This window comes from Oreochromis niloticus, linkage group LG22 (genome assembly GCF_001858045.2).
Source record: "Oreochromis niloticus isolate F11D_XX linkage group LG22, O_niloticus_UMD_NMBU, whole genome shotgun sequence".
NCBI lineage: Eukaryota > Metazoa > Chordata > Actinopteri > Cichliformes > Cichlidae > Oreochromis > Oreochromis niloticus.
This window is the reverse complement of record NC_031985.2, coordinates 3,984,100-4,007,713: the sequence shown is the minus strand read 5'-3', so window position 1 is coordinate 4,007,713 and position 23,614 is coordinate 3,984,100. Positions and strand designations below refer to the sequence as shown.

Genomic DNA, 23,614 nt, shown 5'->3' with positions numbered 1-23,614 from the left:
CTCGATGTCTTGTCTCCAGCATCTGCAACATTCTGAATCTTCAGTAGAACATTCATGTGTTCTACCCTCTGTGCTAAATGAAACTGTGGCTTGTGGAAAGTCCATGAAAATGAAACGCCCTCACTGTGGTCTTAGTCTTCTTACAAAAAAAACTTCAAGGCTCACATGATGAGGAGGCATTCAAACAGGTCAGTAGATGTTTGCCTGGCTTGTCATCTGCAGTGTTTTTGCGTAGAGGGACTTCTTCTTCTTTGTTTTTCAGTTTGCAGAGGACATGGAGCTCTTTTTAAAAGCATGTGCTGACAAGCAGGGACTACGGGTCTGTTGAAAGATTTTATGTTTTATGTGTTTTTATTCGTTGTTTTATTATCTTTCATTAACAAGCATATCATGAAGTGTTCATATATTTCACAAGGTTGCTGAACTTTTCCACTGTTGTGCAAGCTGACATTTAACTCTACAACACAAATAAGTTAAACAGGAAACAGATGCAGCACCCAAACCACAAGAGTTGAAAAGTGCACCACGTTTCCTAGAGGAAGCAGCCAGACACACATGTGACACACACACACCCACACACAACCGTTGGTTTAGAGGAACTTGTAAAAGAGGAAATGTGATGTACTGGTATACGTGATGTAACCTATAAAAAGAACTGTTGCCTGCACTCAGTGTGGGTCTCACCAGAGTCCTCACCCGTGCGCGGGGTCTCGCCAGAGGCCTCACGCATGCACGTTGCTGTTATTATATTCTAACTGTCTGAGTGTCTTTATTCAACCTGAAGAATGTCTTATTAAAAATAAACTCTTGACAGGGTCAATGCGATGTTTGACATTTAATGGACAGATGAAGGCGCTGGCTGTTTGTTTGTGTTTTTTATGTGTTGTTTGTTTTTCAGTGTACAGAATTCCAGTTAAACTTATTATAAAATGTTGTTCACTTGTTTCCATACTTATAGTAAAAAATTTAAGTGTAAATGTAACAGCATTGTTTATACTTGTAACTTCAGAGTAAAAAGCTTATTGTTCATATTAACATTAATGTATTACCCTGTAATCAATAATATTTTTATACATTTTACGCATTAACCCACTGGGCTCTGTGCTGGCCATTTGTGGCCACTGCAGTGAATTTTTGTTGATACAGGTTATTGAGCTTTGAGTTTCCCACTCAAACTTAGCTTTGACACACATGCTCTTTTACTCTTGTACATTTCATAACAAGACACTATAGCCAAAGTATTAACTCTCAAAAAAATTTCAAAGCTGCAGCTGTAGCACACACAGCAACAATCACTGTTAGTAAATGTGTCCTGGAGTTTATGCAGGTGCAAAAAGTGCTACTGCTGTAAGTAAGCCAAACAGCTTCCAGATCACTTATATTTCTGGAAAGATGGTAAGAAGGGCATTCCTGCTCATCTCTACAATCTCCTAGATCTTGGAATACAAGCCTTTGTCCCATGAAAACCACTTGACAGTAGTAGGAGTTCCCTAAAACCTACAAATGAAAAGTGATCCTGGAAGAAATGGGGCGCACACTATAGTGACCTCAACAATTGCAAGAGAGCCTTGTCCCCGATGCTTATATGAAAAAAAATATGAAGATTTATGAAACCATTAGGACTTTATCACTGTTTTTATCTGAAAAGTTACTGGTAATATATAACCTAACTGGCATATAAAGTGTAAAAAAACAGAATGTAGATAAAATTTTGGTTTTTGCTGAAAAGGACTGGTGCTAATTTAAAGTGTCGGTTTAAAGTCGGTAAAAGTAGATAAATGTTTTAATAAATATACATTTTACAGCATTTTGTGAACATACACAAAAGGTGGCCATTTTTGGCAACAAACAAGCTGAGAGAGAGTTTTATAGTTTTTACTCTCCTTGAACAAAAATAATAGTCCAGAATAATCAGTGTTGATGTTAATCAATTAGATGTCCCAGACTCTACTATTAATAATACAGTGGTCCCTCGTTTATTCCAGGAGTTACGTTCTAAAAATACCCCACGGTAGGTGAAATCTGCGAAGTAGCAAACTTTATTTTTTACAATTATTATACATGTTTTAAGACTGTAAAACCCCTCACTACATGCTTTATACACTTTCCTCAGACAGGCATGAACATTTTCACACTTTTTTCTTTTGTTTAAACACTCTTAAAGTTCAAACCTTCGTAGAAACACAAGTCCATTATAAAATGAAACCGTGCAAAACGTTTCGCCGCATTGTTGTGTTTGTCGGGGAGAAACCTTACAAACATACAGTACAGCACAGAGGCAGACTGCTAGAGATCGAAGATTTATATAAATTCGACAAACTAAACTCATTCTGTACTGTACAGCAGCGGTCTCCAACCATTTTTGCACCACGGACCAGTTTAATGTCAGAAAATATTTTCACGGACCGTGAAACCCTAACCCTTTAAGGTGTCGCGGATAAATGCAACAAAATAAAATGATACAGACAAAGACAAAAACGGTGGTATTTTGTAAATATAATAATAAACGCGAATTCACTTTGTGATTGTGTAACTTTATTAGTGTTAAAATCTCCCAGTTCTTTTAATCTTTGGGCTGAAGGAAGGACAATACTCGGTGTATAAATGCTCAATCAACAATACTTTATTTCCATATAATTCAACACTTAAGAGCATAAGAACCATCATGATGGGGAGACCTGCCTGCAGAGGGTCACAGCAAGTCTCAAAATGGTGACGGGTTACTCAGCCTTTTATAGCCCCTAGTGGCCCCCACCTAGTCATAAAAAGCCTAAACATTCACATGTTTTCTCTCTTACGGCGCCTAAGTTATGACCTCGGCTCCCTGTCTTTCTGCTCTCTGTAAAGGTGGGGGTATGGAATGTGGTCGTCTCTTCTATTCTAGACACAAGGTCTCCTGCACACAACATTCTCTTCATGATTCAGCAGTATGAAATGTCAAGAAACCATGTAACACATTCAACAGTGTCGAATAATACAGGTCAATTCAATAGATCTAATGATTTTCACACTCTTTTAAGTCAGAAGTATAATGCAAACTAAAACTACATACTGATCACACACTCTATATTAAGGGGTATAATATGATCTACAGCAGTATCATAATTCAACTACTTTGATTACAGATATAAGGTAACATATGATAACAGAATAATCTCACATTAGCAGCGTACTCCTGAAATGCACCAACAACATTGAGAGTAACATCCTCCTTTCTGCTTCTTAATGCTCTCTGGTCGCTATGGTAACGCGTAGATAGTTCTTTCAAAATAAGACACACGACTACAACACGGGAAAAGACCCAGGGAAACCGAGTTAACGATAAAAACCCTGAAAACCATGCATTTCACCCCCTAGCCTCAGCTCTCGCGGCCCTGTACGAAACGTGCCCGGGTGTTGGGGACCGCTGCTGTGCAGAAGACACGGCACTAGATTGATTGACAATGGCCTACAGCAATCAGAACGCACAAAACAATGTGCTGTTAAGAAAAAAAAATTCAGCGAAACAGCGAGTCCGCGAAAGGTGCTGATAAATAAATTTGATTCTAAGTGTTTTTTTTAACAATCTGGGTTAAAAACACTTAGAATCAAATTTATTTATCAGCAGCATCAATAGTAACAAAAATACAATTTAGTTTTCACTGTCAAAGTCGATTTAACTGAAGTTACGTGTTTCCGGTTACTGTGGAGGTTGCAATATGGCGCTCCCCAGTGGCTGCAGCCAGGTGCTCTTGCCTCCCTCCTGGCTCACAGCTTCTTCTTCTTCTTCTTCTTGGTTGGCAACCAATGTTAAGGCGCTTTACTGCCCCCTGGCTCACAGCTCAGTGGACATTTAGATGAGAAAATATATATAGGGCTTTGGAGTTGACGTCACTTGAGGTGGGCCACGCCCCCTTTCCGCCATGACAGTAGGCTAGACACAGGATACAGCTTCAGCTATGGTTCGTACGTGTTGTGTTATCAGTTACAACGTTTGATCACACGATCGTGAAGGCAAGAAGCTGGATAATGGGCTCTCTTTTCATCGTTTTTCAACCTGGAGGCAACGTGAGGGATCCCATGTATCCGATATTACTAAACAAAGACGTCAGGCTTGCATTGCAGCGGTGAGACGAGCGGATCGAGTTCTGTGCAATCCCCAGCTTTTTGTTGGTTTGGTCTCCGCATCTTCTTTCCGGTGAGTTCTAAATTAATTCATATCACTATTAAAATGCTTTTAGTGTTATTTTCAATGTGCTGAGGTCATAGATAATGAGATAAAACGTGCTAATGTGTGATGCTGCAGAACCACGTCATGTCATCATGTCGATTGAGTAGCTTATGATTTAGCATTATTGCAGGCAAACCAGCATATGAAATGGATGTAACAAATCCAGACTGGGCACCAACACTGCTCATGGGCCTCTAAAAACATACTAAATTGCTCTCATTGTACACTAATCCGCACATAACTTCCAGATGAATCACACACCTGTCATGTGCACTAATTTTATCTTACAGGCTTTTATTATGCAGCTGCAGAGTCTGAAGGTTCTTATTAATAATAATAAGCATAATTCTTAAACTGGTTTGCTGTGTATGCGCTGACTCCACAGACAAAGGGCTGTATCGCGACCGATTGCGCCCAGACGCCAAGAGACGGTACTTTCAAAAAATTGCGTGCATCGGTAATGTGGACCCGTATGAAATAAGGAAGCGGAGTGGAAACCCAGACGACCTACCGCCTTTGTCCTATCCCGATCTTTGCATACCTTGTCTGTGGAGTCAGCGCATACACAGCAAACCAGTTTAAGAATTATAAATCCCTGGAGGCCCACATCCAATTCACGAACGGCTGGGTGCAAGATTTGTCCATCTTCATGCCTCCACGCTGCGACAACTGTACGTTGTCGTTAAGACAAAGGTAAGTCGGTTTGAACATGATAACTTTCTAAACAACTTCCTTGTTACAGTTTTTGATTTGCACGTACAGCCAAACCATCTATATTAGCCTTGGTTCATTACAGACCTTTTATTAAAAGTGGTTTTTGTGTGTTTCAGGTACTGCACTCACAACGACTGAATGAAACTGCACTGTGACCTCGTTGTGTGGACACAGAGAGACCTTCTGTCATACGCATCTTCCCTGATGTGGATTTCTGGGAACCACGTTTAAAGCAAGCACAAGACTTCTTTCTTAAAGTGTGTCTTCCTGAACTTGTTGGGAAATACTTCTCCAAACAACGTGCTGCTCTAAATAGCCTGTAATGTTTCATTTTGTGGTTCAAGATTGATGCCAGCTGTGTGTTGCCATGTAAATAGTTTGCATTTCATTTCTATGTACTTGCTAAGTACATGTGATAAGATCAAGAATAAAAAAAAAACATGTATACTATTCTTTTCTGTTTTATTGAAACTACTTCACACAAAGTACAATTATTTACAATGAACTACACATGCAACACAACAGCTTTATGAATACTCAACAAGAGCAAGTTTCATTTGGCGCTGGTTTGACAACCACACTGGGGCACATATTCACCAAAACACAGCAAACCTTAACAATCTTATCAAGCAGTGTTGTGTTTATTTCTGCTCTGCCCTGTTCATTGCACACACAATGCTTCGTCTGCCCTTTAGCTTCTGTGATGCTGTCTGTCCGATCACCACTGTCCACATTTGCAGCTGGTACCTCAACCTCCACTTGTCCAACACAACTGCTGTCCACAGCTATGACATTGTAATTTTGTTGTTGTTCTTCTGTCAGATCTTCATCGATTACTTCTGCACGGGGCACACCTTCAGACTCTGCAGCTGCATAAAAGCCTGTAAGATCAAATTAGTGCACATGACAGGTGTGTGATTCATCTGGAAGTTATGTGCGGATTAGTGTACAATGAGAGCAATTTAGTATGTTTTTAGAGGCCCATGAGCAGTGTTGGTGCCCAGTCTGGATTTGTTACATCCATTTCATATGCTGGTTTGCCTGCAATAATGCTAAATCATAAGCTACTCAGTCGACATGATGACATGACGTGGTTCTGCAGCATCACACATTAGCATGTTTTATCTCATTATCTATGACCTCAGCACATTGAAAATAACACTAAAAGCATTTTAATAGTGATATGAATTAATTTAGAACTCACCGGAAAGAAGATGCAGAGACCAAACCAACAAAAAGCTGGGGATTGCACAGAACTCGATCCGCTCGTCTCACCGCTGCAATGCAAGCCTGACGTCTTTGTTTAGTAATATCGGATACATGGGATCCCTCACGTTGCCTCCAGGTTGAAAAACGATGAAAAGAGAGCCCATTATCCAGCTTCTTGCCTTCACGATCGTGTGATCAAACGTTGTAACTGATAACACAACACGTACGAACCATAGCTGAAGCTGTATCCTGTGTCTAGCCTACTGTCATGGCGGAAGGGGGCGTGGCCCACCTCCAGTGACATCACGCTCCAAAGCCCTATTTGACACATTTAAGGAAAATACCAATAAAATAAAATAAAAATAAATAAATGTTTCCTTTAGATTTTTTTTTTTTGCTCTTTTTTGCTCTAAAAGAATAGTTTCTTTTACAATCACTCATCTTAGCAGTAGGATTTATATTAAAAGAGAAACAAATTAAGTTTGAGTGAAAATATACATTTTTGCACTCTCTGGTCAACTGACTCAGTGACTCAAATGACTCAAGAAACCTGATTCACTTTGGTGAGTGACTCATTAAAACTCGATTCAGTAAAAAGAATCGAATTTACCATCACTAACTATAACTCTGGCAGCAATGGCGCCAGAGCCAGAGCAGGTGGGGAGGCGAGCTGGAACAAACCATTTTGGGAGGGGAGAGGGGTTATCTATACTTTTGTTGTTAAAATCTTCCATCTCAATTAAGTACTTGTAGCCGGAGGGGCTACTCGCTTTTTCTTTCTCTCTCTCCCTCCTGTGCTTGCTCCCGCTGCGCGCTTACGTCAACTAGGAGCACACCTGTATATTGATTACAGGGCGGCGTTTACCTGTATAAAGAGAAGCCGGGTTCTTTCCTTGGATTATTTCCTCCCGAGCTTCTGGTGCGATACAGCGGTAGACGCTGGCTTGTTGGTTAAATTACTGAGGTGATCAGGTCGTGTGATTGCTACAGGTAGGTCTCCTCTTCGATTTCTGATCTCTCCCTAACGTCGGCAATTAGTAGTTATATTTCTGCGGCCCGCTACAGCGCGGCTGTTTTTCTTTCCTTTGCTCCAGCCGTGGTGAGGAGACGCGTGAGTGCATCCGCCGTGCAGTACAGCGCCTCCAAGTTCTGGGGTAAGCCGCTTATTTTATAGCTGCTAGTTTTGTAAATTAAAGAAGACTAAGGTTAGTTTTGCCTTTTTCTTATTTGTAGGGTTTGATTGCTGCCGTGCCCTCTCGGGGACCAACCGCCTGCTTTGGTTACGTATAGAGTCGGGCGCCTGCTCTGCTGCTGTCTTGTTTTGTTGATTTTGTTTGTTTGATTTTGTTTTGTGTTGTTTTGTTTATATTACGGTTAATCTGTCGGCGGCCCAGTTTCTCCTTGCAGCTTGCCTTGCCACGCCCTCTTGGACTATCGTTCGCTCCAGCTTTTTGTGGCTAGCCGGGGCGATTCTCGGCTGTATATTGGGCTGGTTATACAAACTGGTACTGCCTTTCCCCTTTCTCCCAGCTGTGGGAAGTTGTGTGAGACTGAGCAGACCAAAGACAATCGGACCCAGCACCAGCTGTGGGCTGGTTCGCAGAGCGAAAGTATTTCTAATCAGTGCTCTGTGGTGTATAACTGGGTGTGTTGTATTACAGATTTTTGTTTTCCTTTAATTGCTTCTTTTTTTTGTTTTGTAGGTTGAGAGCCTGTTTGTGTCCCATGTTTTTCACCTTTTAATGTGTATGTTTTGTATTTTTATTGTAGTGGACGGAGGATTTACCAGCGGCTGTGGGACCGTAGGTGGTGGGTCATTTTCCACGTTTCTTTTGTTGTACAGCACCAGGTGAAAAGACTGTAGTAGGTTTCCTTTGTGTGGTTTTGTTTTGGTCCACCGCTGCTGGTAATCCCCGGTTGTATATATATTCTTTCTTGTAAACTGGGACGCTGTTTTAAATATTCAGTGTGTTGTTGTTTTTTTCATGTTATATAATAAATTCAATTGTGTTCATATTTGAACCGGCCTCACCGTGCATCCCTGAACCTGTGCGAACGTAATTGTCCTAACTACATTTTATTTTTTTTCTTTCAGTTTGTATTTCCTGGGGGCTAGCCTTTCCCCCCCAGGTGGCGTTGTCAATTTCTTTCTTCATTCTTGTAGAACCCCGCCGACCACTTGGTCACATACTGTATGCTTTTTATATTTTTAGTAGTGTGTCACACAAACAGCAAATATTGTCAAAAAGTAAGAAATCTTTGGGGGTGCTTTGATTCATTTTGGGGGTGCTGAAGCATCCCCCAAAATGGGCTAAAATCGCCCCTGAACAAAAGTATATTTACATATTTTAAGTAATAAAAACACAGAAATGTAGATGAACATATGCTTTTAACCTGATGTGACCTGTACCTGCAGCAGGCTGAAAGGAGAGAATGAATGAATTTCTAACATCTTAAATTTCAAGCATCATTTCAGCTCAGAGAAAACAGCTGAGTTTCTCCTGATCCCCTGACGCTGTCATTACTGTGTAAATGACAGGATCCACTCCTGCCCCCTGCTACACCAGTTAGCAGCTACAAACCAGCTGATCCTAATGCAGGAAATGCAAATATGTACATGCAGAGGCGGAGCAAGAAGTGGAATGAATTGCTCCGCCTCTGCATGTACATGTTTTCAATTCAGTTCAACGTCATTTTCCAGAAGTGAAAGTAAACGTGTGAAGGAGCAGAGCTGCAGTTGTGTCCTATTTGTCTCTGAAAGAAGTTTCAGCCGAGTCCATCAGATTTCTCTCAGCAACAGAGGTGAGTGCAGCTGATCGTTCTGTTCATCACAGTCACATTGGTTCAATAGAAATGTGGCTTGCAAAAGTATTCAGCCCCCTTGTACTTTTCCACATTTTGTCACATTACAAGATTTTCAGTCTGTAGATGTGCAAAGCTGGTTTTGTAAAAATGTTTGGAATCATGTATGATTTTCGTTCCACTTCTCACGTGTACACCACTTTGTATTGGTCTTTCACCTGGAATTCCAATAACATTGATTCATGTTTGTGGCTGTAATGTGACAAAATGTGGGAAAGTTCAAGGGGGCCGAATACTTTTGCAAGCCACTGTACAGCCACAGATCCACTGCAGAAACATGGAGCTGCTGTTTAAAGGGTCTCATGTGGCACTGCTCAGGACTTTGGAATAAACCTCTGGGTGTCCACAAGTACCTCCTATCTCATATTCCTAACCTGCTTTCCTTGACCTCGATGAAAACACTGAGGTCAAGAAAAAGTTGGTAGGAGATATGATAAGGACTTAGGAAAAGAGAAGAGCTGTGCGCTGAGAAACACTGATCTTACTTAACCGGGTAGAACACATGTTCCAATGTGCCAGTGTTTTATGGAGGTCATATAAATCAAACAAAAACCTAAGAAAGAGGCTCAGAGTCAGTTTGTGAGTGAAAATTGTGAGCAGAGGTATTTTTGTAGCTGGTGTTACAGCCTGTTTGTTTGTAGGAGTTTCACTTTCAGGAGGACATTTAAATGAGTTCATCTGGACCCTACGTCCAGATGAACAGAATCAACTTTTGGAGATTTTCTTACCTGGATGACTGCGCATGCATGAAGACAAATAAGTTGTATGAACAGGGCTGGCTTTACACTAGTGCAAGAGGAGGCAACGCCCTTTAAGTCAACCTTTTAGAAGTTGAGAAAGAAAATATAAGATTACCCACAAAATGAATGGGAACAAGATTTACTAGAGTAGCAGAAAAATCCACTGAAAAAGGCACAAATGAGATGTTTTCACCTCTCGTTCTTGGTTTCCCTCCATGCTCTGTTTGTGATAGTGATGGGTGGGTCGTGAACAGTGTTGGGACTAACGCGTTATTAAGTAACGCGTTACAGTAACTACGTTATTATTGTGGTAACGAGCACGGTAACTAGTTATTATGCCAAAACCAGGAACGCGTTACTCGTTACTGGGATTTAGATAGGCTCGTTACTTCGTGTGGTGGATATCGCGGAGCTTCCACAGATTCAATAACATTAGCAAGTGGTGGAAGCCAGCAGGTGGATGAAGGAAAAGGGAGGCAAGAGGAGAGACCCGAAGCGGCCGCCGGTCCGAGAGTGTCAGGTGAACTGAACTTCAGGTAAGAAGTCAGATATAAACCAAGTTTAGGTGGAGTTTATTTTCGGTATGCTGACATTTTCGTACTGCGTGCTAGCTAGCATGACGGAGTTTCTATACAGCTGTGTGGGTGCTATGTTACTGATGTTGAACTTTATTTTGTTCATACGGTTAATTATTAGAGTTGCCAACCGTCCCGTAAAAAACAGAATCGTCTGGTATTCAGAGAAAATATTACGCGTTTCGTACTGAGGTGAAAAGGAACAGTTTGTCCCGGACTTCAGCTACAATGAAAAAGACACAAAGCTGAAGCTGCACAGCTGCCTCTTCTTCTCTCATTCTCTCCTCCCCCTCTCCTGTTTCTACTTCAATCACGAAACTGATCAATGATCAGCTGATCGGCTTTTCTCTCTTGTTTGTTTATTGCTCACTTTGCGCCAGAAAGAGGAAACCGCGGGATGTCGCGTTAAACAACAGCAGCACGTTTAAGCTTGATCAGCTGTTGTTAGAATTTATTTAATATTAATTTCTAGTATCAGCTGATGTTTGTTGGAGCCACAGCTGTAAAGCTGCTGGTCATGATGTCGGTTTGGATATCTGGTGAGAGGGAAACATGCAGATGAAACCAGGAGATGTCCTTACTGAATCATCAGAGCTGAACAGGTGATGGAGAAACAGGTTTACCTTTTAGGTGACATGAATGAGTTGAAGGGAAGTTATGAACTGTTTCTGAGAGACAAATAACACCAAGATCCTTTTCTATGTAGCTGACAGCTGGTAACTGTGCAGGGGCGGGTCTAGCAAATTTTTGCCAGGGGTCCATGTAGGGTATTAACAGGGAAAGCGGGGCACAAGGAAATACTTTTCTTTATTATTCTCATTTAAAATGTCTAGCTTTAAAAAAAATAATTATCTGAGTCTTACAACAAACAATTGATAGATTGATACATATATACCATCAGAACAGTGTACATCACTGTCACAACAGTGTTTATTTTCATTCAAAGGCTTTATGATTTTTCCTATAATGGTGGGCCGGTCTCTAGTCAGAATGCCCGGGATGATTTTTTTTTTGTCCCAGTCCAGCTCTGTATGCAGCTCATCTGCAGTCTGGTGTTACCTACATATTCCTATTCAGAAGGCAGAATTTCCAAGTTCTGAGTACAATCAAAAGGACCACGACTGCAGTTTTTGTGTTGGATGTAAAAAGCAGGCTAGAATCATGGCGGCGGTCAACGACGGTCCAGGCGTGGGATTTCTCTCGTGGAAATGTGCACATTATTTTTTTCCTTTCTATTGGTAGGTGGCACAGTGCACTTGTGGCAAGTAAGCAAGCTAGAAGACTGGTAATCTTGCTGGGTATCCAGTTACGGAAGCAACACATTAACAAGAGAATTCTGAGTAAAACCAAAGTTACTTTCCCTAGTAACTAGTTACTTTGAAAGTAACGAGTAACTTGAAGTAACTGAGTTACTTTTTTAGAGAAGTAACTAGTAATGTAACTAAGTTACTAATTTAAAGTAACTTACCCAACACTGGTCGTGAACGAAACAACTCTTAGAGTAGACTTTATAGGACGGAAGCTGCTTATTTGGAGTCGTGTGTGTGTGTGTTGTTGTGTTGTTGGTTTTTTTTTTTCTTTCTCTCACCCTCTGTCTCACTTTTTTTTTTTTCGCTTCATGCCTTGTGTTTGCGCCCCTCCCCCTCTGTTTTTTTGCACTGAGCAGAGGGGGAGGGGCGGTAGTTACACTGGCAGTAGCACACAACAGAGAGGGAGAGAGAGAGAGAGAGAGAGAGAGAGAGAACAATAAATATACAGTATACAAATATATAAAGGCAGAGTGTAGAGTCTGCAAGAAAAGAATATCATATAGAGCCGGCTCCACAAACAACCTGCACAGGCTCCTGAGACCTGTCCACCCGTCAGTGCAATGGGAAGAGAAAACACAGTCAGCTGAACGTGATATTAATGAAGGTGCATGTTTTTCTTTTGCTTTTGCATATTTTGATCTATATTTAATTGTGTTGTGGTTTGCAGTGTTTTGTCATGTTTCACTTTAAATTTGTTTAAAAGGAAAAAGCTGAAAATGTAGAGTAAAAAGTTTAATCGTATTGGAGATTATGTATCGGAATTTCAGGAGCAGGACCACGCCTCCAAACACGCTCCTTCCGGTTGTCATCTATATAGGTTCTGCAAGCTGACCATTCTCATTTACGTGACACCCCCCCCTCCTTGTTCTCCATCCTTTAACTTCTTCACTTCTATTTAGTACATGGGGATCTGCCAGGCCCGGGAGCCGTCGCCAGTCCCCTTCAAGGCCTTCCCCAAACGGCAGCTCAGTTCATGTCAAAGCATCACCTTTACCTACTAAAACGCTGTCAAACCCAATGGCGGTCCTAGCCTGTTTGGCACCCTGGGCAAACACTCCCTCTGGCTCTCCCCCACACACACAAAGAGAGAGAGAGAGTATGCATAGTATGCAAACGGCTACCAAACAGCCATCATAATTTCTCAAACAATGAGAACAGGACAAATCAACAATTGACAATGACTAATTAATATAAAATCTGTAACATAATGTATTGTTTGGAGTTTAGTCTGTTACTGTTACTATTTTTACCATTTCTTCTTGGAGCAACTGTAACCCACATTATTTCCTTAGGCGTTAAAGTATTCTGACTCTGATTGTTTCAGGATGACCTCCATTATCCAATGACACATCTGATTACCTGTATCTTTTGCTGTTTCTCCTCCTCTTCTTTTCTCTTTTTTCTAAACTGAGCTCCTGATGGCTTTGAGCTTTTCTTGTCCATCTTCCTTTGGTTTTAATTTTGCACTCCAGTATGAACACAAATCCCCCAACCCGAGGATCATCACAACATAACCTAATAGACCTACAGCTTAGTTCACAGGTTCACTTTGTCTAGGGTTTATTTCTGGGACTTCACACAACCCAGGATGTTGCACCAGCAGCAGGGCTCTCCTCCCCTTTCGACGGGTTGTGTGTGAGACTTTAAATCATCAAATTGTAAATTATAAATTTTAAATTGTTATTGATCCCTTTACCCAGAGTCCTAAAGTGTACATTTATTTTCTTACTCTTCTTATATTTATTGTTTGTGTTAACCATTCCTCGCCGTCAGTCCCCTGACCGTGGTTGGGAGACGCAAGGGGAGATGCTTCCTCCAGTGCCGAAGTTTTCCTCCTTCGGGGTTAACTCCCTTCACTTTTGTGAAGTAGTGAGGCAGGCAGAAATCAGCCGAGACACCGGAGAGTACTGAAGAGATGAGGCTTTAATAACAGTACTGCACACTTCAAAGCACAATGCATAGGCTGTAGCCCGTTAAAACACTGCTCCCAGTCTCCCTCACTACCCGTGACTCTCTCTCTCTTTTTTTTCCTTCCGCTCCCCGCGTTTTCCTCACGCGCATGCTCACACACACATCACATACACTCCTCACTGCACCCAGCCACACACAAGACGGCAATTCCCGCAACATTTGTTTACTTGCACTGCTGTAACTGGAGCCTCGTCGTCTCGTCTCTCTATATACTGGACTGTATGTAGCGGAGATGACAATAAAGTTTACTTTGACTTCAGCAGCGAGCAGGCACACCGAGGGCTCTCGCGCTCAGTTTTCGCGTACAGAATTTCGAAAAAAAAACATCTGTGCAAATTATAAGTCTGTATCATGATGTCTGGTGTTTTCGTGTTTGTTGGTTTGTTTTTATTTTGTTTTATTTTGCGAGTTGGTTATTAGATGCTGCTCCAGCCAGCCAGAGAATCCCCCGCCGCCCCGCCCTCTCCTCCCTGTGCTGCAAGCAGCAGGCGCACCTCGCAAACGGAGGGCGCCCTTACTCCCAGCAAATGGGCGATAGAAAATCGATCGGTGCCTATGACATTCCCAATATGCGCTGGCATTAGTGATGCGCGAATCATGAACGAATCGTTCAATACTCGAGAATCACTTTACTGACTCGTGAATCATGATTCACAAGCGCAACTGACTCACTGACTCATCCCTGTTGCTGTTAGCAAACTAATTTCATTAGTAGAAATATATCTAGCTTATAATTCAAATTGTGAAGAAAAGCACAACATCCAGTATCTTAACAAAAACATTTCTGCTCTGAACTGGAAGAAAAAAAACCCTGAGTAGAAGCTCACATCAAGACAATAGCTCCTCGGTTTACAGTAGCAACGCTCTGCTAACATGCTAACAGCACGTTTGAGCTACTCACCCCCTCCATTCCTGCGCTGAATCGTAGGGGAAGCAAATCACTCATGACTCACTAACCCCCTCCCTCCTGTGCTGAATCATAGAGCGCGCGAATCACTCATGACTCGCTCACCCCCTCCCTCCTGTGCTGAATCGTAGTGTAAGCAAATCACTCAGGACTCACTAACCCCCTCCCTCCTGTGCTGAATCATAGAGCGAGCGAATCACTCAGGACTCACTAACCCCCTCCCTCCTGTGCTGAATCGTAGTGTAAGCAAATCACTCAGGACTCACTAACCCCCTCCCTCCTGGCTCGCAGCTACTTCTTCTTCTTCTTCTTCGTTGGCAACCAATGTTAAGGCGCACTACCGCCCCCTGGCTCACAGCTCAGTGGACATTTAGATGAGAAAATATATATTTGACACATGTAAGGAAAATACTAATAAAATAAAAATAAACAAAAGAAATGTTCCCTTTAGAAATTCTTTTGCTCTTTTTTGCTATATAAAATAGTTGTTTTCTTTAAGAATCACTCATCTTAGCAGTAGGATTTACATTAAAAGAGAAACAAATTAAGTTTGAGTGAAAATGTACATTTTTTGCACTCTCTGGTCAACTGACTCAGTGACTCAAATGACTCAAAAAACCCGATTCACTTTGGTGAGTGACTCATTAAAACTCGATTCAGTAAAAAGAATCAAATTTACCATCACTAGCTGGCATGATGTCGGGGCAGCATGAGTACGAGCATTTTTTTTTATTTTTTTTTGCCGTAATTCCCAGCACTAGTTTGTGTGCAGACTCGCACAGCACTCCGCAGAGATTGCTCCACGCAGCTAAACATTCAATTGCTGTCAGTATGCAAATGAGCTGGTGTCAGGAATCTCAGTAGGAAGCGCAGAGCAAAATGAAGCAGCAAGTCTCTGTCGACAAAATCACAGCGACTCGTGAGATAATTAACAACTAAAAAATACATCTATATTTGTACCATCAGTGGGGGACTAGTCCACTGTTGTTCTCACAGTTTCAGTCTGGTAGAAACGTGTTTCTCTCTGTGAGCTTGTCTGCTGCACAGAGCCGACTGCAGGACCTGTGTCTGTTAGACCGCAACACAAAGCCCCACCCAGCTTTCAACTCTGCACGCAACAGTTTCCTTGTTTCAAACACTGATATACTCACAGAGATTTTACTAAAGCTTGTTCACTTTCTACCCCCCAGCTTCCAGCAGCTCACAAAGGGAAAGTTTATGCTGTGTGATATGTCCTAGCCCCCTGTTATCGCACCATGTTACATACAAGAAAGAGGAATTTGGTGATCTTGGCCCATGACGAGTCCAGAACAAATAACTTGGATACAGTGTTGGGGAGTAATGGAGTACATGTACCGCCGTTATGTATTTAAAATACAAAATATGAGTAACTGTATTCTGTTACAGTTACCGTTTAAAAAGGTGGTATTAAGAATACAGTTACTTTGTTGAAATAAAGGGATTACACGGGGGTCTTTTCCTATTTCATATGTTCGGCTATGCTCTCTCTATTTTTGGTAATTCCACGCCGGTGGAAACCCAAACAAAACACTTAGAGAGACTTAGAGCTTTTTATTGTCATTGTGCAGTTTCTTGCACAGCGAAATTGGGTAGCTGGACCACAAAGGTGCAAATGTAAGAAGAGAAAACAATATACAACGAGGGAAAATAAATAAATAAAATAAAATAAAAAGCAATGTATATGTATACATATATGTGAGTGAAACTATATACATGTTGTATGTGTAAGAAACCGAAAAATATTGCACAAAACATGCAATGCACACTCTTAGTTTGCATTAAGAGTTCTGACAGCCCACAGGAAGAAGCTGTTCTTTAGTCTGTTGGTTTTGCACCTGATACAAAACACACATTACGAGGCTCAAATGACTGCGCGTCTCATAATGACGTGAGGAAATATTTTTAAAAAGGAGTGAGGGACAGAGAGGGAGAGGGACATGCAGACAAAACAACATAAAGACTAAACATGAAACGTGACTCTAAGTTGAGGCACAGTAACGAGAACCTAAAGACTAATAAAATAAGCAAACAGGAAACACAAATGATTAAACTGGGAAGCGCATGACTAACATCACAGACTAGATCAGGGGTCGGCAACCTTTCTGATGGCGAGTGCCATTTAAAATTTCCTCAGAAGTCAATGTGCCATATGATTGCATTAGCAATAAATTTAATAACGCTCTATATGAACAGTTACACATTATATAGAACCACTTTATAGAATTATATTTGTTCGCAGATGTTGGCAGCTATCAGCGAATAGTTATCAGCTATTTGGAAACAAAAAAAGACACTTTTTATCCATAACAAGAACTCCATAACAGAAAATACAGAAAATACAAATGCTATTTATGGTCTCCTCACAACAATGATAAGAAAAATAAACTGGGCCAATATGGCATGTTTGTTAATACAGAGACACACATGTTAATGTGATCACTGGTCCCCCACTCAGAGACACAGGTCTCCGAGTGTCCAAGATTCAGACGGCTACCTGAGGACACTCATGTGAGAGAAAATCTGCTCACACAAATATGTAGAGCCAAATACTGTCAATAAGGCCTCTGCAATGTTCTGAAGACAGTTAAACTTGTCAGGTAGTGATGTCCAGCAGGTGAAAATGCAAGCTCCATGAACACGCACAGCTGTGGATTCCAGCTACTTCAATGTTATATGTATGATTTCTATACATTTTATGTCAGATAAAAACTTTGGTTGTAAGCTTCAGATAATTATTTAATAAAAGTGAGACATTTTAAATGAGAATAAGAAAGTATTCCTTTGTGCCCCCATCTCCCTGTTAATGCCCTACCTGCCCCCCTGGCATAACTTTGCTAGACCCGCCCCTGCACAGTTACCAGCTGTCAGCTACGTAGAAAAGGATCCTGGTGTTATTTGTCTCTCAGAAACAGTTCATAACTTCCCTTCAACTCATCCATGTCACCTAAAAGGTAAACCTGTTTCTCCATCACCTGTTCAGCTCTGATGATTCAGTAAGGACATCTCCTGGTTTCATCTGCATGTTTCCCTCTCACCACATATCCAAACCGACATCATGACCAGCAGCTTTACAGCTGTGGCTCCAGCAAACATCATCTGATACTAGATATTAATATTAAATAAATTCTAACAACAGCTGATCAAGCTTAAACGTGCTGCTGTTGTTTAGCGCGACATCTGCTGGTTTCCTCTTTCTGGCGCAAAGTGAGCGATAAATAAACAAGAGAGAAAAGCCGATCAGCTGATCATTGATCAGTTTCGTGATTGAAGTAGAAACAGGAGAGGGAGGGGGGAGAATGAGAGAAGAAGATGCAGCTGTGCAGCGTAATGACAGAATAACTCCAGCTTTGTGTCTTTTTTTCATTCTAGCTGAAGTCTGGAACAAACTGTTCCTTTTCACCTTAATACGAAACGCGTAATATTTTCTCTGAATGAGGGACCATTCCGTCTTTTTACAGGCAACTCTACTAACTAACCTTATGAACAAAATAAAGTTCACTATCAGTAACATCACAGCACCCACCCAGCTGTATAGAAACTCCGTCATGCTAGCTAGCACGCAGTACGAGTTATTGTAACTGACTGTAAAAAGTCAGCACAACGAAAATAAACTCCACCTAAACTTGGTTTATATCTGACCCGGATAGACTGCAGGTCATAACTTCTTACCTCGATCGTGGCTCAAGAGTTGGGAGTTCGCCTTGTAATCGGAAGGTTGCCGGTTCGAGCCCCAGCTTGGACAGTCTCGGTCGTTGTGTCCTTGGGCAAGACACTTCACCCGTTGCCTACTGGTGGTGGTCAGAGGGCCCGGTGGCGCCAGTGTTCGGCAGCCTCGCCTCTGTCAGTGCGCCCCAGGGTGGCTGTGGCTACAACGTAGCTTGCCATCACCAGTGTGTGAGAGTGTGTGTGAATGGGTGGATGACTGGATATGTAAAGCGCTTTGGGGTCCTTAGGGACTAGTAAAGCGCTATATAAATACAGGCCATTTACCTGAAGTTCAGTTCACCTGACACTCGGACCGGCCCCACCTCGGGTCTCTCCTCCTCCTGCCTCCCTTCTCCCTCATCCACCTGCTGGCCTCCACCACTTGTTAATGTTACTGAATCTGAGGAAGCGCCGCCATAGCCACCACCAAACAACTGAGTTATTTTTACACACCGACCAGCATCTGGCCAAACCGCCACCTTTCCTTGTTTATACTGTCACAAAGGGAAAAAAAAGTCACCGGGCCACCGAGGAAATGCCCGATGGCCAGTCCAGCACTGGTCGTGCCATCAGTTAATCCTTCGCATGCCAACTGTGGCACGCGTGCCTAGGGTTGCCGACCCCTGGACTAGAAACTGAACCAGAACATGAAACATTGACTGACCTCACAGACTCAGGACCAATAGATCAACATTCTGGAGTTTCCAAATTCTACTCTAATTTTAACTGAGAAGATATTTTGTTTTCAACACTAGGTACATTTTTTAGAACATTTTCTGCTGTTTTAATTTGCAGAAGAACTTTATGGTCCAAGAACCATCAGAAAGTAGAAACTCTGCCAATCATGTCTGTTGTGGCCGAGACAAATGACATCATTCTGGTGATTTCCACACTTTTCACTCTCACCTGTAGGTTTGGTCATTCAGAGGGTTAAAGTGCTTCACCTGCTCATCACAGCAGTAACTCAAAACTGCTGATGGACACATGTAAAGAGTAAAATAATGACACTTTCTTTTTTCTTTCTTCTTAAAAATGAAATTAAAATTGAACTAAAACATATTTCTCTTTTCTTTCTCCCTCACAGTGCAGACATGGCTGCTGCCAGCAATCCACAATCTGAAGATCAATTTCTGTGCTCCATCTGTCACAATGTGTTCACTGATCCAGTCTCTACACCATGTGGACACAACTTCTGCAAAAACTGCATCACTCAGCACTGGAACACTAATGACAGACATAAGTGTCCTATGTGTAACAAGGTGTTCAAGAGACGACCTGAACTAGACATCAACACTTTGTTCTCTGAGATGGTTGCTCAGTGCAGACGTGAAGCTCAGCAGAAAGCCAGCAGCAGCTCAGAGCAACAAGCTGCCAAACCAGGAGAAGTTCCCTGTGACGTCTGCACTGGAACCAGACTGAAGGCCCTGAAGTCCTGCCTGGTGTGTCTTACCTCCTACTGTCAGACTCACCTGGAGCCTCATCTGACAGCTACAAGTCTGAAAAGACATCAGCTGATTGAGCCTGTGGAGAACCTGGAAAACAGGATTTGTAGGAAACACGATAAACATCTGGATGTGTTCTGTAAGACCGACCAGACATGTATCTGCATGCTCTGCTATGTTTTAGATCACAAGAACCACGAGTTTGTTCTTCTGAGAGAAGAATATGAAGGAAAGAAGGCAGAGCTGGAGAAGACAGAGGCTGAGATTCAGCAGATGATCCAGAAGAGACGACTGAAGATTCAGGAGATCAAAGAGTCGGTGAAGATGAGCAAAGATGCTGCAGACAGACAGAAAGCAGAAGGTGTTCAGGTCCTCACGGCTTTGATGGAGTCTGAGAGACGCCTGAAGGAGCTCATAAAGGAGATCGAAGACAAACAGGAAACTACAGAGAAACAGGCTGAAGGTGTCATCAAAGATCTGGAACAGGAAATCTCTGAGCTGATGGAGAGAAGCTCTGAGGTGGAGCAGCTCTTACACTCTGAAGACCACCTCCACCTCCTCCAAAGCTTCTCGTCCCTGAAAGCTGCTCCACCCACCAAGGACTGGACAGAGGTCAGAGTCCGTCCACCATCATATGAGGGGACTGTGGTGAAAGCTGTGGAGACACTCAGGAAACACATGAAGAAGCTGTTTGAGGCTGCAGAGCTGAAGAGGGTCCAGCAGTATGCAGTGGATGTGACTCTGGATCCTGATACAGCACATCCTAAACTCATCCTGTCTGATGATGGAAAACAAGTGTATCATAGTGATGTGAGGAAGAAATTTCCAGACAACCCAGAGAGATTTTCTCAGTGTGTTAATGTTTTAGGAGAGCAGACCTTTTCCTCAGGCAGGTTTTACTTTGAGGTTCAGGTTAAAGGAAAGACCGACTGGACTTTAGGAGTGGCCAGAGAGTCGATCAACAGGAAGGGACAAATCAAAGCGAGTCCTCAGAATGGTTTCTGGACTGTAGCACTCAGAAATACAAATGAGTACAGTGCTTGTGCAGGTCCTTCCATCCCCCTCTGTCTTCACCCTGGTCCTGAGAAGGTGGGGGTGTTTGTGGATTATGAGAAGGGTCTGGTCTCCTTTTATGATGTAGGTGCTGCAGCTCTGATCTACTTCTTTACTGGCTGCTCCTTCACTCACAAACTCCACCCATTCTTCAGTCCCTGTAACAATAATGGTGATAAAAACTCTGCACCTCTGATCATCTGTCCTGTCAATCAAACTGAGTCGAACAATGATTGATTTTATCTGATGAACTGATCGATAGTTCATCAAACATATTCCTTTTTGTTCCATTAAAAGGAATATGTTCCTTTTAATGGAACAAAGGAACATACTCAGTGTAAATACTCTACAGTTTCCATGTTTTCTATAGAATCTGATTACTGTGGACTCAGATTTACTCTTTCAGTTTATTCCTCATGGAATAATTTGAAGAAACTTGAAGAAAACTTGAATGACAAAATGTTCCCACTAATCGAGACTCGAGCTGAATATCAGACAATAAATGTCAGAAACCTTAAATTAACAAAAACGTTTGTTAGATTATTTTAATTAAAACGAGGCATTCAGAGTTCATCTGAGGGGCAGCTATGTTAGCTAGAAGTGGTTTGGTTATTTTGGGTCTGTGTGAGGATTTTGTATCTGTTCAGTGCAAACTGATGGATAATATTAAAACAAATCTGAGAATATTCATCCATCCGTTTTCTTCTTTCTCGGGTACCTGTTAGAAACCTTCTCTTATGAAGTGAGACACAGAGTAATAAACTGCAACTCCTTTATTTAAAATAAGCACACAGTGAACATCTGTGCAATTCCTCCAACATTATCCTGGGAACAGATATGTGTGTGATGCTCCTACAGAGAAACAGTTACTTGGTGTACTTGTACATGATTGTAACTATGCTCTGGATAACAGAGGAACCACAGATAGGGACAGAGAGTCAGATACATGCCTTCAGCTTTACTGCACTGTAGTATGTTTTATATCATATGCCTCCTGTTTATGCTACACTCTTATATAATATGTACACTGTCTGGGTTTACAACATATCTGGTGATATACGTAGATGGTCTTGGTTGGAGCAGTGTCGATCGGCCTCTGGACCAGTTTCCTCAGACAGGGAATGAAGCAGCATCCACAGACAGTCGGCAACACCTCCACAACTGCAACAGTGATAGAAAAATTCTTAAAGTTATGCAACACTCTTCAACAGTAAGCTGAAGGGATGTATCTCTGTCTCTGTGTCCTCCTCTGTGGCTCCTCTGCTATCTGTTATCCAAGTAGTTAAAGTCATGTTCAGTACAACAAGTGACGCTCTGTAAGAGCATCTAATATAATTCCTTTTGTTAACAAAGTGAAAGGGAGAGGAGAACTGAGCTCCTTCAGCTGTTGGAAGCTAAAGGAGCTTTTTTGTGACCTCTTTGTGAAACGAAATACAAACATTTGATAATTAAGGAATTCATTTCTAAATTTCAAATCTTTCAGACCACCAGGTACGGATGAACACAATCAAATACAGACCTGAAATAAACAAACAGAATGACATGATAAGCTCTGGGACTTCTAGATGTTTCCTGTATAGCATATTGGTTGTCCATGTAGGCAGGGGTATCAAACATAAAGCCCAGGGGTCAGAATTGGCCCAGCAAGGACTCCAAACTGGCCCACTGGACTTTTTTGTGGAGGAGGAATTAAACTTTAGACTTTATCTGTGTTTTCAAAACTTTTGCTGACTGATAAAGACCTCCCCCATCAAAGTAATTTAATAAAAGATTTTTATAATTTTATTTTATTTTATTTTTTTATTATTTTACACATTTGTTTTTACACATTTTATGCCCAAAGACTCATGCTGACAGGTCCAGACTTCATTTGTTATTTCTATAATGCAGAACACACCCACACACACTCAATGTTTTTCATGCAGCACAACCAAAAACATCTCTTAAAAAACAGTAACACTGCAACAGAAATACTGAGCACATCGTAATAAAATCACCCTAAGCATCATTACAATATTATATAATCATATTTACACACATACACTATAAACCTACACTGTAATGTTTATTTATATGGGAATCACCATGTTAAGCATTTAACTTATATATTTGATATAGTTAGGTCAAGTATTATTCACATGTATAAGATTATGCCACTTGCTTTATGAGCACCTGTTGATGCAGACTGCTTGTTGTAAGATTTAATAATTAGGATTAATGTGTGATGTTTGATCATGTTGTGACCTATTTTAATAAGGAAAAGCAAAGATTATTCAAAGGTTGCCCATCTGCGGATGGCCCCTATCCAAACTCCTGACCAGCCCCTTGGCCAGTACCTGACCCTGCACCAGCTGTTTTTGGTTGGAGGAAGTTACCCAGCAGCAGGAGGATGAGTTACTGGCTCCTATAAAAGAGGGACCAGAGAAGCCACCAGGGCTTCTTCTCTGTCTGTCTCTGTGTGGCTCTGCTGTCTTTCATTAAGGATCTACACCCCAGGGTTTGCTTTCCTGTGTGTTGTCTTGCTGTTCTGTGTATGTACTAGCTTGCTGTTCATATGATTCTGTTTATTAAACTCTGTTTCAAGAATTCTACTCTTTTCCAGAGGATCTTTTCGAGTGAATTAATTTCAGTTGGATCTAAAAAAGCTGGATCTCCACATCTTTGGTTGGAGGAGGTTATCGTGTTGGCTTCAAAATTTGCAACCCAACAATATAAATTTTTTTTTTCACTTTAGCCACCAACGATGAGTGTAACCTCATTATTTGCTTGCCCCGATTAGCATCACTGCAAAGTTTGTCAGTATCAGTTTATCGGTGACACTTGCTCTGCAACCTTCTCTAGCTTTTATTAGAATATTCTCATTACAGTATTTTAATGTGCACAACTCAGCAATCC

The 23,614-nt window shown here is 41.6% G+C and overlaps 1 protein-coding gene and 2 long non-coding RNA genes across 5 annotated transcripts; all 3 read left to right on the top strand.

Annotated features, from left to right (window-relative positions):
• Window positions 1-4,117: 4,117 nt before the first annotated feature.
• On the top strand, window positions 4,118-5,100 carry LOC112843412 (uncharacterized). The gene is made up of 3 exons (XR_003215729.1): window positions 4,118-4,177; window positions 4,596-4,903; window positions 5,041-5,100. It is a non-coding gene; the product is annotated as an uncharacterized LOC112843412 (long non-coding RNA).
• A 1,817-nt stretch (window positions 5,101-6,917) lies between these two features.
• On the top strand, window positions 6,918-8,206 carry LOC109199846 (uncharacterized). The gene is made up of 3 exons (XR_002060143.2): window positions 6,918-7,123; window positions 7,199-7,287; window positions 7,367-8,206. It is a non-coding gene; the product is annotated as an uncharacterized LOC109199846 (long non-coding RNA).
• Window positions 8,207-8,843: 637 nt separating this feature from the next.
• LOC100690245 (E3 ubiquitin-protein ligase TRIM21-like) lies at window positions 8,844-23,297 on the top strand. Of its 3 annotated transcripts, none has more exons than XM_019355171.2 (2): window positions 8,844-8,935; window positions 19,309-23,297. In XM_019355171.2, exon 2 carries the CDS (start codon window positions 19,316-19,318, stop codon window positions 20,954-20,956), a length of 1,641 nt encoding a protein of 546 aa, XP_019210716.1. In that variant the 5' UTR covers window positions 8,844-8,935; window positions 19,309-19,315; the 3' UTR covers window positions 20,957-23,297. The 3 variants fall into 3 exon arrangements, with proteins under 3 accessions (XP_019210716.1, XP_025757814.1, XP_025757813.1); XM_025902029.1 differs by lacking the exon at window positions 8,844-8,935 and adding an exon at window positions 19,142-19,210; XM_025902028.1 differs by lacking the exon at window positions 8,844-8,935 and adding an exon at window positions 19,158-19,217.
• The last annotated feature ends 317 nt before the right edge of the window (window positions 23,298-23,614 follow it).